This window comes from Kogia breviceps, chromosome 13 (assembly GCF_026419965.1).
Source record: "Kogia breviceps isolate mKogBre1 chromosome 13, mKogBre1 haplotype 1, whole genome shotgun sequence".
Classification (NCBI taxonomy): domain Eukaryota; kingdom Metazoa; phylum Chordata; class Mammalia; order Artiodactyla; family Physeteridae; genus Kogia; species Kogia breviceps.
The window spans coordinates 32,569,986-32,586,982 of NC_081322.1; the positions used below are offsets into that span (position 1 = coordinate 32,569,986).

Consider the following 16,997-nt stretch of genomic DNA (forward strand, 5'->3'; position numbering starts at 1 on the left):
AGGCAATAGGGAAGTCCATCATCTCACTTAATCCCCAAAAGCCCTGAAAGAGCACTACTATTACTCCATCTCTTTTTAAGCGAGGAAACCGAGGCTCAAAGAGATTAAGTGATGTGCTCAAGGTTACAAAGACAATAAGTAGTGATGTGGGCTAATTTCAGAACCAACTGGTATACTATGCTGCTTCCTAAAATGTGAAAACAGAACAGAATTAAACAAAACCACAAGCCTTCACAGTAAGAATTCATTTGAATATTATTCCTTAAGTTAAAACAGAAGTTAGAATCTTCCTAAAATGTCTACTTTGTGATAAAAAAAGAGAAAGACTTAAATGTCCATTAAGTGCTAGATTTGGATTTCCAGATAAAAAGGAACATACATATGTAACTTGTCATTGCAATAAATTAGTTCTATTACGTTATTTAAAAATTAAAATTTTGGGCTTCCCTGGTGGTGCAGTGGTTGAGAGTCCTCCTGCCGATGCAGGGGACGCGGGTTCGTGCCCCAGTCCGGGAGGATCCCACATGCCGCGGAGCGGCTGGGCCCGTGAGCCATGGCCGCCGAGCCTGCGCGTCCGGAGCCTGTGCTCCGCAACGGGAGAGGCCACAAGAGTGAGAGGCCCGCGTACCGCAAAAAAAAAAAAAAAAAAAAAAAAATTAAAATATTCTGCCAAAAACTATGGAAAGTGAAATAAAGAAATTAATCTGACAGCAGTATTATCAAATGAACTGAGAGTGGAAAGAGTCCATAGAGAGAGAACAAACAGGAGGTTTTAAAGGGGGAACTGATCATATACTGGCATAATGTAGCTATCAACATTGAAGAAATATCAACATGCTATGGTCACAATAAATTTAAATTTCATCACAAAATCTGGAGTTTAAGGTAAAGATTCATTTTAAAGAAAAATATTCAAAACTTTAAAGATTTTAGATAGCATCTTTTTTGTAATTTTAAGGTTTATGACTATAAAATGATAGGACTTTATAGCATCATCTCCTAACATATCAGGATATTAGTACAATTTAAGAAAATAAAACATCCTTTTTACATGATCAAAAAATCATGCCAATTGTGGTTCACTAAACTTAAATAGCTACCAATTTGTGGAGGCTCCTGCTTCACAGGAAGTGCAATAGGTGAGCGCTGCCGATCCCTGAATGATGATGGTCTTTCTCTTCGATTCTGGGGAGGTGCCGGAGGTCCTGGAGGTCCTGGTTGCCAATAAGGAGGATGAAATCCACCTTGCGGTGGACCAAAAGCAGCCCCATGCTGAAAGAGTATTGCAGTTTATTTTTCTTCACATTAATACAATATACGTTCTGGGACACACGTGTGTTATGAACTGGGACAGTAGAAATCCATGTGTGCAGCAAATCCAAGAATTCCATGGTTCTAATATCCACCGATATTTCTGTAGCCCCAATAACCTAGGCTTACTTTTCTTAAGAAAGATAAAGATTTTCTGCCTATGTAAATGCAAAGAGCCATATAAAATCCAGCTGATAATATACTATATTCAAGAAGTATAAAAAAGGATATATAAATGAGCTTTTTCATTCTGAATCCATTTATAAACTAATCCTTCCACTACCAAGAAATCAAATAAATGTCAGTTTTTCTGTAACTAGAAAATCACAGGAAAAAAAAGTTTTAAATCAATTCCAACTTCCTAGTTATGAACTTATTTCTATCATCTTGCAAGAAATATCTATTTTAAGCTAAGATAAAAGCTACTGAATCATTACATTATATTTTTTTTGTAATTCTGCCACTTTCAGAGGCTTTTCTAAGCCAGAGAGATGCCAACAGAGCTCTTTGTCTTGTTAGCATGGGGATCTACCAAGCAAATGTTGTGTCTCCCCACTACTACATTTTTTCAAAACAAACAGGAACTGTCCTATCTGTATACCAAATATTCATATACAAAAAGTATCTGAATATGTATAAGAGTATTACTGTCTCGAGGTGAATACTGTTTACGATTATGCCCATTATCCATACAATCAGTGAAATAACATATGGGTTTTTTCCAAAATTTTAAATGATAGCTCAGTTTAAAGGTAACGATTGCAATCAATTATTTCAAAATGACCTAGCACTATAATTTAAGGGTAGACCCTGGCAGAGTGATTAGAGAAAATATAGCCCCTCTTAATGACACCATTCCCCATAGAGTTCTATGTCCCTAGGAATGAATTAGATGCTACAAAGAAAATTATGTACAATTCCATTAACATGTCATGTCAGAAAGGAAAAAAAAAAATGACAACACTAGAAAATGTCTTAACTCTACATAGCAGAAGGAATTGCATTTAGGAAGATGATCTATGTTCTTCATGTATTTTATTCATGTCTTAACCATAATCTATTTTTGATAAATAATGTATTCAACTACTGTGCATTTTCTAAACTTTATTTAATATTTAAAGGTACCATCTTGAAATTATAAATTAGGAAGCAAAACATAATATAGCTATCGCACTTATACATTTTTCATTTTATCCAAATTTCTCCCTAACAATCCTTTATACCATTTTCCTAAGCAAATCAAAAACCAGAAAATAAAAATCTAATGATTTTAATACTCAAAAACTGATAACTTTTTTGAGACATAATATGTGCTTATCTGTACAGACTGAAAAGTGAAACACATATCTTAGGTACTCTTGATGAGACACCTCCAAAGAATGGATTACGTGCACATCTACAATATTAAAGCAACAAAATATCTTTCACCTGATAGTCAAACTGGTTCACTGGCCCCACTGCAAAATTATCGGGTGGTCCACCAAAGTTGTGATTGTTCTGGTTAAATATATGCCTGTTGTCAGGGGCAAATTCCCCACTGTCCTGACTGTTGCTGTCTTCAGAAGGAGGAACAATGTCCATTGGGCCTGGTGTTGGTGGCATCCATGGCTGCTCTGGAGGGGGGTGTGGGGGCTGCTGATGCATTCCCCATTCTATTCAGGATTTAGGCATAAAAACATTCAACAGGGGTTATAACAAAATCAGCACACATCTTTAAGATCTCAAGAAAGCTACATTTTTCAGTAAAGAAACAGATTAAAAAATTTATGACTTCTTGGTCCAATTTCTTTTGCATATCTTAAAAACAAGCAATGAATTAATCTAATAAATAATTCGAATGAGCTAACTTCCACTCTAATTCATATCCTAAACAAAGGGAAACCAAATGCCCAAAATTATTTTAAATGAACATAACAAAATCCAAAGCAATTTTCTGTTGAATTTTTCTATTTCTGTTCAGTAACAACACCATAAAAATAATACCTTGAGATTTTTATATAATTTCTTTCTTCCATGAACACATTTATCCTCACAACATCCCTGTGAGGTAGGGAGAAATCAGGTACTATTTTGCCAATTTCAGGAAGGGAAACTGAGGCACACAGAGGTAAACCACTTGCCTGGGACACAAAGAACACCAGCACAGTAAAGGTGGGGAAGTGGGAATGCCAGGGTGAATCACTGATGAACTTAGGAACCAAAACATTTTCAAATGTGGGAAAATTTGGCACAGACTCCAGAAAACTAGAAATGAACTACTTCCCAGTATTAAAGATTAGAATATTCGTTATTCTTTTAAAAGTGATATTAGAGGATTACTTCCTGAGTTTTCCATTCTTACATTGAGAAACAATAATAAGTACTAATAAGGAAAAGGAGCTATGACTTCACCATTAGCATAATCAAAATAAGATTCACCTATAAAAATGTGAAGTGACTGTTAAAAATAATAACACAAGTCATAGAAAACTGAACTAGCATCAAGGAACCTAATCATACTATGAAGTAAAAAAGCAAACAAACAAACAAAAATAAACAGATTAAAAACTTATGGAAGATCTTCACTATCTGAAAAAAAGGGAAGAGAGAGATGGGTGGATGGAAGGGGCAGAGTATATTTAACAGACTAATTTGTCACATAGTGACACAATTTTTCTTTAATTAGAGACTAGACATGTTTTGCTCTGCCAGTGCTGCTGCTGAAAAGGCCAGAGGTTGCAACAGAGAGACATAGAATGCTCTCTTCCCTAGATGCCAAGTGAGGTTTCCAGTGTTCCCAGCCCCTGTCAGCCTAGGAATGAAGAACCAAGAAAAGAATCAAACTGAGTGCCACAATGCTAGCAGATGAGTATAGAATAATTTTAACCACAAAATTTCAAGGTCAAATCTAATTGAAACTGCCTCATCTTTAAGAAGCATTAATTTCAAGAAGTCATAAAACTAAGCAAATTAAACAATTTAATTTTAATCTTCATTTTATTTTAAAAATAGTCCTAAAATTTGGAAAACATAAACAACAAACCTGGTTGCCACATTCTGTTAAAGTTCGAATCCCCTTGGAAATTCCCATGATTGTTTGGACCAGACTCCATTGTAGACATATCTTGTCCATTTGGCATCATTCCTGGTGGTTGTTCTACCATGCTTTGCTGTCCTGAAGCTTCTCTTTGGGCAATCCAAGCTTGAGCCAATGCAGCCCAGTCAATCTGGCCTAATATAATTTAACATAGCAGAATTTGGCATTCAGAATGTAGGAGCTAAAAGAACAGTGCCTCTATGTAAAACAAGGTTCTCAATTATTCCTTACTATAGATTTTAAATATTACAGAATGTTATAGTTGAAAAAAATACATAGAAATAACCCATATTCAGGCTACAAAATAATAAAAATTACTTAAGACATTCAGAAAATTACTTAAGACATCCACAAAAACTCTTAACCAATTTCTAATATTAACTCATAAGAAAATTTATTCCCTGCACCTTAAGTTTACTGAATTTTTTAAAACTCTTATTCCTTTTTTAAACCACTATAAAAACAAATGATTAACCTCACTCTTTCTCTAACAGGTCCCATCCAGGTCTACTCTGGATCCTATATATCTCACATGAATATAGACAGCTATTCTTGTTCCTTCTCAGTCACCCTTCTTTAGCATCTTTAACTCCTTTCTCTAGTCAAAATATATCTCCTTAACAGCTTCTTAGCCATTCTTTATTCAAAATTCATTGTTTCTGCTATCTTAAAGTTCCTCCTTTCATCAAATATCTATAGTTAACATTTTAAGATCTAATTCTATTAATAAAGTAAACAAAGTAGATTAAGATGGTTTTTTACATCTCAGTTTAGCTAAGATTAAATAAATACATTCTCATACATTTTGATGAAAATGAAGTTAAACTTGACAATGTACATCTAAAACTTTTGAATGTACAACTGTGATCTATCAAACCTAGCGCTTAGATTTTTTTTTCCTAAGAAAATAATTGGACAATAATGGTACATATACAAAATTATAGGAATGACTTCAAAAAGTAAAAAGTCACAATCTATCATCTAAAAGTGGATTTATTACAGTACAGTCCTATAACAGAATGCTATGTAGCTATTAAAAAAAAGAAACAGGATAAGATTTACCCAGTAAAGGCAGGACAGTGGAAGGGGTCTTATCAGTTAAACAAAATTGGCTATGAATTAACCACTGCTAGAGCTAAGTAATAAATGGGGGCTCCCTATACTTGTTTCTACATCTGTACCTGCTTGAAATATTCCATATTAAAGAGAAATTTAAAAATGATAGAGCATACCATAAGTTGACTATGTTCTACATAGAATTTTAAGATTCCAAATTAACAAAAGTATGATTAAGCAACACATTTAAGAAAGACTTTCCTCTTCCTTTAGAAAACAAGAACTAAATCAGTTTTAAAAATATTAAAATCTACATAAAGCTTTCTACTCTTTGAGGAAAACTTCCAAAGGGAAATCCATTCCCTAATAGGTATGCTAAGTAAGATTATTTACAAGAAAAAATTAAAATCTGACCATAAAATGATCCAATAAACCAATCCCAACTCTACCTCCCTTAATTCCAGTGCCTATGTCCCACTCATCTCTATACAACACCCTCCCCCACTCCCCAAATTCAATTTGTTTCCTTACTTGGATCCTGCTGGTGCTGGAATGACTGCATCCATTGTTGCTGATTCAAGGGCCATTGCTGCCAAGGCTGTCCTCCTTGATCCCACATCCTGACTTTTAAAGTGTATCTGACTTTCTGTCTTCAACAAAATAAACATAGTTTAAAAATGAGAATTCTTTAATGTTAAAGCTCACATATCAGAAATTATTATATGATGATACATTTATGTGATCAGAGCTCTAAAATTCTGCTCAAAAGGTTGCCAAAGGCAACTGGAATTTTTTAGTTGGCAAGCAAGAGTAGAAAATTTCATGTTAATGCTGATGTCAAGAGTTTGGGGGCAAGCACAGCTCTATTCAATTTAGCTCAAAAGGGGGTAAAAATCTAACTTTTCCCAATATAACTTTCTGGAAATGTAATTATTTTGAAGATTACAAAAAAAAAGTGATTTGGCCTCCCTCAAACCAAGGCTTACTGAAAAGGGTAACCAAATAGCTCTAGCTAATGAAGGAAAACTCTTCCTTATAAATTATAGTTAATGAATGCAGAAGGTAGAAAAGATTTAGAAAATTGCCATATTGTCAAAACTAATAAAAACAGCTGATTCAGGGGCTTCCCTGGTGGCGCAGTGGTTGAGAGTCCGCCTGCCGATGCAGGGGACACGGGTTCATGCCCCGGTCCGGGAAGATCCCACATGCCGCGGAGCGGCTGGGCCCGTGAGCCATGGCCGCTGAGCCTGCGCGTCCCGAGCCTGTGCTCCGCAACTGGAGAGGCCACAACAGTGAGAGGCCCGCGTACCGCAAAAAAAAAAAAAAAAAAAAAAAAAGCTGATTCAGGCAGTCTTACAAGAAAAGTTGATGGGAAATCAAAAATTAAAAGTTGCCAAAATATCATCCCTACAGATTAAGTGTCTCCTCACTAGATACAAAATTACGTCCCCAGAATCACTACGAATATTTTCACCAAAAATGTTTACCTGAATCCAACTGAGCTTTCGGCTCTCACTTTCAGTGTAAAGGAATTATTAGGGGACAAAGGTACTGGCCAAATAGTATCAAAAGAAACAATCAGACAAATCTAGAAGGTGAGACAGTCCACAAGACCAGGTATGTTTTCCTTCCTTTTTTTTTGCGGGGGGGCGCATCACGCAGCTTGTGGGACCTCAGTTCTCCAACGAGGGATTGAACCCGGTCACGGCAGTGAAAGCCCGGAATCCTAATCACTAGACCACCAGGGAACTACCCGAGACCAGATTTCTTAACATATAATTAACATGGAAAAGTAGAGGGGAAAACATACATGAATACCTATTAAGTCCAGGTGATGAGTATGGGGGGCAGGGGGGTTCTTCACACTAGTTTACTTATCTGTAAACTAGTATGAAAATGTCCATAATAAAAAGTTTTAAATGCTTACAGTCATTTTATCTCTGTACTTCATCCAACACTGATATACAACCCTATTCAAGAACCAATGACACACACAGTAAGCAGAGTATGTTTCTTCATTTTTATACCCCAGGGCTTAGCACATAGCAAGCATAAAATAAATGTTTACTAAATGAATCCTTTCAGACTGACCCTTTCTTCTATTCTAAAAACAATACGAAACTATACCTTAGTATTTATTGCAAGGTCACAAAAAGTGGGAAAGCCAGATATTAAGGAAGTAACAGACACCAAATTTACTACAATCCAGGCTCTTAGAGCTTGCAACCAGTCTTTGCAGCATTCTCAGAATGTTACATAGTTCTGTCAATGGCAGATCCTGACCTCTCAACTGAAGAACACTGTGAATTAGGAAAGATGCATTCCTTTGTTATACCTTGTTTACTTATGAGTCAAGTGCACGTATCTTCTAGCTGTATTAATATATTCTATTATAATGGGATTATTAGAATATGGCAAAATAGGCATTAAATAGTACCACACTTGAGACCAACAGCTGTACTGGGTATCAATTCCAAGCTAAAAATACTTCTTTTTCTAATCTCTCTTCCGATTTTCTCTCTTCTTTTCCAACTATGCCTTTTTTTTTTTTTTTTTTTTTAAGATGTTGGGGGTAGGAGTTTATTAATTTATTTATTTATTTTTGCTGTGTTGGGTCTTCGTTTCTGTGCGAGGACTTTCTCTAGTTGCCGGCAAGCGGGGGCCACTCTTCATCGCGGTGCGCGGGCCTCTCACTATTGCGGCCTCTCCCGTTGCGGAGCACAGGCTCCAGACGCGCAGGCTCAGTAGTTGTGGCTCACGGGCCTAGTTGCTCCGCGGCATGTGGGATCCTCCCAGACCAGGGCTCGAACCCGTGTCCCCTGAATTAGCAGGCAGATTCTCAACCACTGTGCCACCAGGGAAGCCCTCCAACTATACCTTTAAAGCCCAATAACTCATTAGCACTCTTGAAAACTTTAATTAAAAGGTAACAAATAAATAAATAAAGAGGAACACCCAGAAGAAATACCAACTGCTATTTTGACTGACCTCAGAGGTTCACCTTCTGTTTAAAATTTAGGCTGATTCAGAACTACAGCTTGGAAGCATAGCAGCAAGATTACTTATGCCCTGAAAAAAAAAAAAAAAAAAAGTGTATGTTTGCACTTAAGTTATGAAAAGCTATTTGAACTAATAAAAATAAATTCTAGAGATGCAACATGGAAGTGTGATCATCTCCAAATTAATTGGAACTTTCTCTTCCATTAATTTTATAATGAGAAAAGATTTACCATTCTAAAGTTAAGGGAAACAGGTACATCAGAAATGAGAAGGCAAACCTTTAAAAACATTTTTCTTTCAAAAATATCTTTTTTATTTACTTGATCAATTCATTAACAATACAAAATAATGTCAAGCAATTTAGGAATTGTCATATATGCTGAGAAAAAAAGGAACAACAAACATTTTAAAAGATTTCATCCACCTGATATGAACTTAAATGGTACAAATAAGGTAATAAATTCAGATTTTTCTATGGAATTCTAAGTTTAAAAATTACAGCAAGGTAAGAACAATTTGTCCCTCAAATGGTTTCATCTTTTTCCCATTAGATTAATACTTTTTTTTTTTAGATTTTTTTGAGATGGACCATTTTTTAACTCTTTATTGAATTTGTTACATTATTGCTTCTGTTGTTTTTATGTTTTGGTTTTTTGGCCATGAGGCATGTGGGATCTTAGCTCCCCAACAGGGATCAAACCTGCACTCCCTGCACTGGAAGGCAAAATCTTAACCACTGGACCACCAGGGAAGTCCCCGAATTAATACCCAGATTAATACCTTTTTAAAGCTGATAGAAAGACAAATGTATTCATCTTTTTACCTTCCAAAGGTACCAGACAGCTTCTTGCTGTCGTAAAGCAAGTGAGCAGCAGTCACTAAACAACAAATGAATAAACGAATGGTCTATAGGTTCTTCTTTCTCTCTGTTTACTTTTAAAGGTTAATGATAAGAAAGCTGTTGACCTATATACAGGAGAACCAAAAAAGCTGGTGTAAGCAGAGCTTGCTATGTTTTCCAAAGCTCTAATGGCACATCAGAGTTCAGTGCATAGATTTTTCTGTTGTAGGTTGTAAACTCATACAATGTAGGCATTATAACTAGCTCTATACAGTGCCTACTGGAGTTGCAAATAGATGTGCACACAATAAAACCACTTTAATGATGAAAATGATGTATATTGACTCCCTATCATCATTTCCAATACATAGATTTACTTTTCTAGAAATCACTCTAAACTAAGTTTCTTTTACTTACTCCTGTTTAATGGTTATCACGGCCAATGTTTTCAATTCCCCTTTTAAGTTTTCTGATTACCACTTGTCACCTAGACTTAAGAACACAAGCCCTGGTTCATGATGCCTGCCTATACCACTCACTAGCTGTGTGAATATGGGCAAATTAACTACTCTCTAATCCTTGGTTTTCTCATCTGTAAAGTGGTGAATGTAATAAATGTCTACCTCATAAGGTTACTGTGAGGATTAAATGGGAAACGTATAAAAACTTGGCACAGAAAGCTTAAGTAGTGGTCAATATCACCAATAAGACTTTCTCAGTATTGTTTTTGATAGCACTCAAGTTTACAGCTGGGGGTGGGGACGGGTGATCAAGCCAATCCACTTCTACTCAATTCCATTTTCTTCTCTTAAAGCAATCTAAGACTTAATCCATATTTCACTTTATCTCTGGAATGTTCCTACTTCTCACAATATCATAGGTTGCAGCTTTTATTAAAACAAAACAAAAACTTCCATGTTTTCCTACGCACAAAGAGGTTTTACTTGCATATTTTCAAGAGTGATCTGTATTATTTGTAGCCATTTTTCTGTTTGTTAAAACCAACCGATTCTCGTTTTACAATGCTTTCCAAAGCTCTTTTCCCCCTAAAGTTTTTATAGAAGTTATAATTCAAATACAATGTTTGACACACTTAGACTGAGAAAAATATGAAAAGGATGTGAAATTGTGAGAAACAGAGCAGAATAAAATGCAGCAAAGAAGGTAACAGTAAAAGTCAAGGAAGTAAGAAGTTAGAAGCTATTTAATAAAATGCTTCAATTAAATCTGCAGTGAGAAACTTTATTTGGCTACAGAGGGTGTGTTGAACAAAGGTGTACGTAAAACACCAAATGTTCAGTCTTTTTGGAAGACAAGTTAGCATTAAAGTATTTTATCAAAATTGTAAATAATCATCCCTCTGACCCAGCAACTCCACTTCAAGGACTTAAAACCATGGATGAGCATACACACCATGTAACTCAAAAACCTGCAGCATGTCTGTAACAGTGAACATCTGCTTTCAGTGACACTCAAAGGGCAGTAGGTGAGATAAGAGTGAACCATACAGTGGACTCCTATTCAGCCATTAAAATGAATAAGGTAGACTTTTATATGCTGACATATACTGATGTATGAACTGTACTATGAATTGTATAGTGAAAAAAATTATGTGATACAGGATGAATAATGATGCCACTTGAAGTTCCTTTTTTTTAAAGAACACAATTTAGTATAGAAAATTCTTAAATTACCAAAAAAACCTCTTAAAATTGGTAAGCTCTGGAAAGGGAAAACAGAGATGAGTTAATTTTAATTTTTTATTCTCTATCTTTCTATATTCTTTGAATTATTTAACCATGAGTGTGTATTTTTTAAAATAAATCTACTACAGATTTTTAAAGATACGAAGAATCAGGAAGCTGGTCATGAAAATCTTGGCTCAAACGAGAATATTCTTGAGGGCATAGGAAATGTCTTTATAGTTATTTAATTCTTCAAAGTGCTTTGCCCATATTAAGTGGTAAAATATTTTACTTATTCACTGAAATTTATTATCAAGTAAATATATTAATATTCAACACTGAAGATGACACTCTAGTACTGCTACTCTGACTTTATAACATCAAAAATCAATTCCAATTTATTCATTCTTCCTTTAGCCTTAATTTTAAAGATTCTTAAGCTCCATTTCTCAAGTTTAGAGAAATGTGATTATTGATGAGCCAGGCTACAACTCTTTACCTTTACAGGGTTAAATTCATTGCTATTTCCTTGGAAACAATTGGGATTTGGGAAGAACAAAAAGATCAACAACCAGGGTTTGCAGCAGATTATGCACATTATTGCACAGAGCTATAAAAATCTAGTTTATGAATCTGACTAGTGTTATGGATTGACTTGTGTCCCCCTGGAAGATATGTTGAAGTCCTACCTCCATTCCCATTAACTGTGAACATGACCTTATTTGGAAACAGGGTCTTGGCAAACGTAGTCCAGTTAAGATAAGGTCATACTGGATTAAAGTGGGTCCTAATCCAGTAATGATTAGTGCTTTTAAGAAGAGACAAGACAGGGAGAATGCCACATGACTACAGAAGCAGAGACTGGAATGAAGGGTCTACAGCCAAGGAAAGCCAAAGATTGCTGGGAACCAACAGAAACTAGAAAAGGCAAGAAAGGATCTTCCCCTAGAGCAGAGACAGAAGAGAGAAGAAAGAAAAGAAAAGAAGAGAGAGAGCGAAGGAGAGCGAGAGAGAGAGCGAGAGAGCGAGAGAGCGAGCGAGAGAGAGAGAGAGAGAGAGAGAGAGAGAAAGAGAGAGAGAAAGAGAGAGAGAAAGAGAGAGAGAGAGAGAGAGAGAGAGAGAGAGAGAGAGAGAGAGAGAGGGCTGTCGAGCGCATATGCATGAACCTACCAAAACCTTTATTTCAGTCATATCTGTAGCCTGGAGAACTGTGAAAGAACAAATTTCTGTTGTTTTAAGGCCAGTTTGCGGTAATTTGATACAGCATCCTAAGAAACTAACACAACTAGAAATGACTGTCATTTATCTTATTTCTTAGACTCTATATTAGAACATTCATTGCTTTGAGGTTCTTAAAATTACTTGCTTAAATGACAATCATTAATATTTGCAAAAGTCATCCCTTAGACTGTGTGACAGATAAATGAGAATGAAACTGTAGTGCTTGTTCTAAAGCCCTTAAGCATCAATTGCAAAATCAAAGAAATACAGTAACATACCCATCCTTTAGTGCATATAATGAAATGTTTCTCACATCAAACACAAAGTTTAGAAGCCACAAAATGCAACAATCCTCTTCTCCCCTGTCATTTCGGTCTTACACTCCAGGTAATGGATCTCAAAGTCAAAAAGAATTCATTTGGATCAATTCAGATTAGGTGGAAATGGCACTAACGAAGTTAATCTTGTAATTATTTGAAATGTAGTAACCTTTTTGGATACTTGATGTGACATGCATTTTAGTATATACTGAAATACTTTGTAGTCTGCAGCTCAAGAAAGGTAGTCAAAAAATATTGGAGAATTGAATACTTTGGTTATAGATACCAAAAAAAAAGTTGATAATTGAAAAATAAATTTGGAAGAAGAAAAAGGAAAAAGAAATGTAAAAATCTAAAGGAAACAACCCCTCAGTGGCGACAAGAACACTTATCTTGGTTCTAATACCATTCTCTAACAAAGGAAAGGAATCAGGGATCATTAGAGAAATAGCGGATTCTTAGAACTGGGGCAAGAAATATACAAAATGAGCCTGGAGCATCTTGTAGTACCAGGAAATAAGAAGATGCTCAGAAAAAGGGGGAGGGGGAAGATGCGGGCATGTCAAAGGTGCACAGTAGACAACTGAAGGAGCTACCAATGTCCAAAACTGGAACAATCTGGTCAACAAAATATAATAGTACTGGATTATAACACAAATTATGACATAAATATCTATTGAATCCTTACTGACATAAATAAATTGGAGGGAAGAGACAAATCTTCCATGCGGAGGGATTCCAAATAAATTATGTAGATACTCCATCCTAAAGAAGGGAGAGCTTAACTCTCCACTCCTTAAGTATGCTTCGTGCAAAGGGACTTCCTTCCCAAAGAGTACAATATGGAAAGGAGGGAGTGGACAGAGGAGAGTAACTTTATGGTGGAGAATTAGACAAACACTACCTCAAGCAGGTGATCAAGGTCAATATCAACATGGTAAGTCATGTTCATAGTATGTAGCCTTGATAGAATGTGATGAAAAAGGCTTTTTACCTCTGTGATCTTCTTCCTCAAAACCCCTAATCCCAGTCTTATAATGAGAAAAACATCAGACAAATTCCAATAGGTCACCCTACAATATCCCTGGCCAGTACCCCTCAAAACTGTCAAGGTCACTGTATTACGTTGCTAGGGCTGCCATAACAAAGTACCACAGACTGGGTAGCTCAAACGACAGAAATTTATTTCCTTATAGTTCTGGGGGCTACAAGTGCAAGATCAAACTGTCATCAGGGTGGGTTTCATTCTGGGGCCTCTCTTCTTGGCTTGTAGATGGCTGTCTCCTACCTTTGTCTTTATGTGGTCTTCCCTCTGTGTACTGCTCTTTTTATAAGGACACCATTATAGCACACAGGGCCTACCCTAATGACCCCATTTAACTTCTTTAAAGACCCTATCTCCAAATACAGTCATATTCTGAGGCACTGAAGTTAAATCTTCACTGTAGGAATTTTCAACAGTCATAGAAAACAAGCCTGAAAAACTGTCACAACCAAAGAAGACTAAGGACACATGACAATTAAATGTTATATAGGGTGTTTTAAATAGGATCTTGGGCTAGAAAAAGGACATTAGGTTTAAACTTAGGAAATGTGAATAAACTATGGACTTTAAATAACAATAATGTGTCAATATTGGTCCATTCAATGTGACAAATGTACATGTACCATACTAATATATGTTAACAATAGGAAAAACTCTCTGTGGGAGGTTGGGGGGTAGTTTATATGGTAACTCTGTACTATCTGCTCAATTTTTCTGTAAATCAGAAACTGTCCTAAATAAGTAAAGTCTATTAACAACAACAACAAAAAAATTTTAACACAGAGTCTCAATCAAGACCATCTTAAAAGAACTGATTTACTGTTACCTTACCTACAGCCACGGAACACCTTACAAAACGCCTTCAAGGTCCTGGTTTTTGTTGCATTTGCCTTGCTGCACTCAAATTAGAAATTCCAAGTTTATTTTGTTGTTCTATGAATTAACCACCAAAACCCAAAATGTGTCGAGTACTCATGATGTTCAGATGACAATAATATCCATCACAGGATAATAAAACTGAAACGCTGGAAGCTACCTCCTTCTTTCCCGAAGCTTACTTTACACATAGTATCTATGACTTTAAAAACACAAGGTTAATACAAACTAAGGAACCTAACTGTAGTTAAAAGGACACAGTTGCCCTTCGCTGCGCCTGCGGAGTCGGAGGTGCACAGCAGAGAAGGTCCAGGTCCGGGCCCCCGCCTCCTCTGCTCCCCTGCACCCCCGCCCCATAAGGGGGTTCCCACTGCGCACGCGCAGTGCTTAACGGCCGGTCGGGAGCCCAACAATCACTCCCTTCTCTTCTTAGAGGGAACTCTCACAGAGGGAGAGGTCGCGAGCACTCTCTTTAATACGAACATTTCCTTTAAACCGGGAGCAGCGCCGTGATTCACCAAGTCAGGCGGACGCCACCGCTTTAAGGGAGATGAGGTTCCAGCGGACGCGCCAAGCAGCGTACGCAGCCTACGTGTTTAAGTTATGCTACCTTCGCCACAGAGATCAAGAAGGTTCTAATGACCCGGCAAGTCCCCACGCCTAATCGTTCTGTACCACTTACCCACTCTGATTCCGGAACACCGTATCGCCACCGTTCCTATAATACCTCTCCAACCCTTTCGATGCTTCTACTTCTTCGCGAACAAGACAAGATGGCGCCCGATTAGTCTCACCCGGAAGTGAATAATAATAACATCCGTTTGTCATCTGAAGCCATACTGTCCCCCAGCCAGGTCTTTGACCACGTGACTTTAACCGGCTAACATGTTTCGACGCCATTTTTGTTATGGGCAAAACCACCTCGACTATGTAATCAACACCATGCAAATGTCTGGACTTTCCTGTACGTTACCTTTTAATGTAGCCAGCGCCATGCCCGACCCACTTTTATCTTTACAGTGAGCAGAAAGCTGAGAGTTTAAGTGTTCTGTACAGAGCGCGCTCAAAATTTTTACTTCATCAACGTGATCCTCCTTCAAGGGGAGGTACGTTCCCTTCCGAAAAGGTGGCTGAGTTCGCGGCACTCCTTTCAGACTACTACGGAGGGGCCCCAGAGTCAAATGAACCAACTCCGCGGATTGCTCGGTGCGCCCTTAGCCGTATTTCACACCGACCAGAGTCTGGCCCGAACTTCCGGAATACTCCCGACTTGGGTCTCACGGAGCGCCTCCGAGGGCTCCGCCTCCAGGGAGACCGGACGTTGGAGAAGTGACCGATGTAGATGGTAGCTATAGCGGAGACCTTAGCTGACCCCCGCAGCGGTCACTCTTTGTTAACCTCGAAAACATAGCGCCCCCTTCCGGGGACACTTGCTCAGCTCCGCCTCACCCGGCTAGTCCTGTTGTTTCATTCCTTCCCCGGGACCTTTAGGGTAAAGTGGCGGAGATGTCCCGTTTCGGTCCTGCTGCCCCTTTCTCTCAACCACAAGATGGCCTCCCGACAGGACTTATGCAATTCAGTTCTTCGAATGGAATACTTTGATTCCATGGTGTTTTAATATGAACGACGTTCATGTATCAAAAGTATCGATTTCCAGGCTAGAAGCTACAAATGAAACAAAAATGTTCCGAAGATACATTGTAAAATAAATATTGGAAATAAATATTGGAAAGTGCCTTTCTAGAGAGTAACATGAAATTTTTGCGCACCAAGTATCTAAATTGTTTCATTGGGAATTGTGCAAAAGAAATAGCAAGTAACAGTAGAAATAAAAGATTACAAATACATCTAGATGGATAAAGAAGATAAAGATAGACGTGAGAATAGCTCCTGTTTGCATGGAACCCAGTCTTCTTGAAGAAACACTTGACACCAGATTCTCCTGCATCAACGTTAGAACAAAGTCCTCAATAGCTAAAGATTCGCTGGTCCTCAAATCCAAGTGGCCCACAAAATACAACTTCATCTTGGGAGAAACGATAACTAATTACACTTCTACCAACACAGTAATGTGAGTGCATAGTATTACTGGAGGCAAAAAGAAAGTTCCTTTGACCCTTTCCCTAATTTCACAGAAAAAGCACACACACCAAAAAAAGGACGACACAACAGTCTAGTGCGATTTTTATTTATTTTGGGTTTTTTTTGGCCAGCCCTGAGGTTTGTGGGATCTTAGTTCCCCCAACAGGTATTGAACCTGGACCCTGGGTAGTCCTAACCACTGGACCGCCAGGGAATTCCCTAGTATGATTTTATTTATTTATTTATTTATTTATTTATTTATTTATTTATTTTTTTGCGGTACGCGGGCCTCTCTCACTGCAGTGGCCTCTCCCGTTGCGGAGCACAGCCTCCGGACGCGCAGGCTCAGCGGCCATGGCTCACGGGCCCAGCCGCTCCACGGCATGTGGGAACTTCCCGGACCGGGGCATGAACCCGTGTCCCCTGCATCGGCAGGCGGACTCTCAACCACTGCGCCACAAGGGAAGCCCCCCTAGTATGATTT

The 16,997-nt window shown here is 37.7% G+C and overlaps 1 protein-coding gene across 10 annotated transcripts in view; it reads right to left on the bottom strand.

Annotated features, from left to right (window-relative positions):
* Positions 1-15,233, bottom strand: part of PNISR (PNN interacting serine and arginine rich protein) — a 28,410-nt gene extending 13,177 nt beyond the window's left edge. For 2 of the 10 annotated variants that reach the window (XR_010836238.1, XM_059083678.2), the window contains exons 1-6: positions 15,114-15,233; positions 8,432-8,512; positions 5,975-6,089; positions 4,334-4,522; positions 2,740-2,963; positions 1,101-1,272 (exon numbers count right to left, since the gene is read on the bottom strand). Coding sequence is in view for 7 of the 10 variants with exons in the window: in XM_059083678.2 (XP_058939661.1) it covers positions 1,101-1,272; positions 2,740-2,963; positions 4,334-4,522; positions 5,975-6,062 (673 nt within the window). In the remaining 3 variants the exon portion in view is untranslated. Of the gene's footprint in view, positions 1-1,100; positions 1,273-2,739; positions 4,103-4,333; positions 4,523-5,974; positions 6,094-8,431; positions 8,513-14,386; positions 14,455-15,113 lie in introns of those variants that run through there. The other 8 variants (XM_067011508.1, XM_067011510.1, XM_067011509.1 and 5 more) reach the window with 8 other exon arrangements.
* Positions 15,234-16,997: the final 1,764 nt, after the last annotated feature.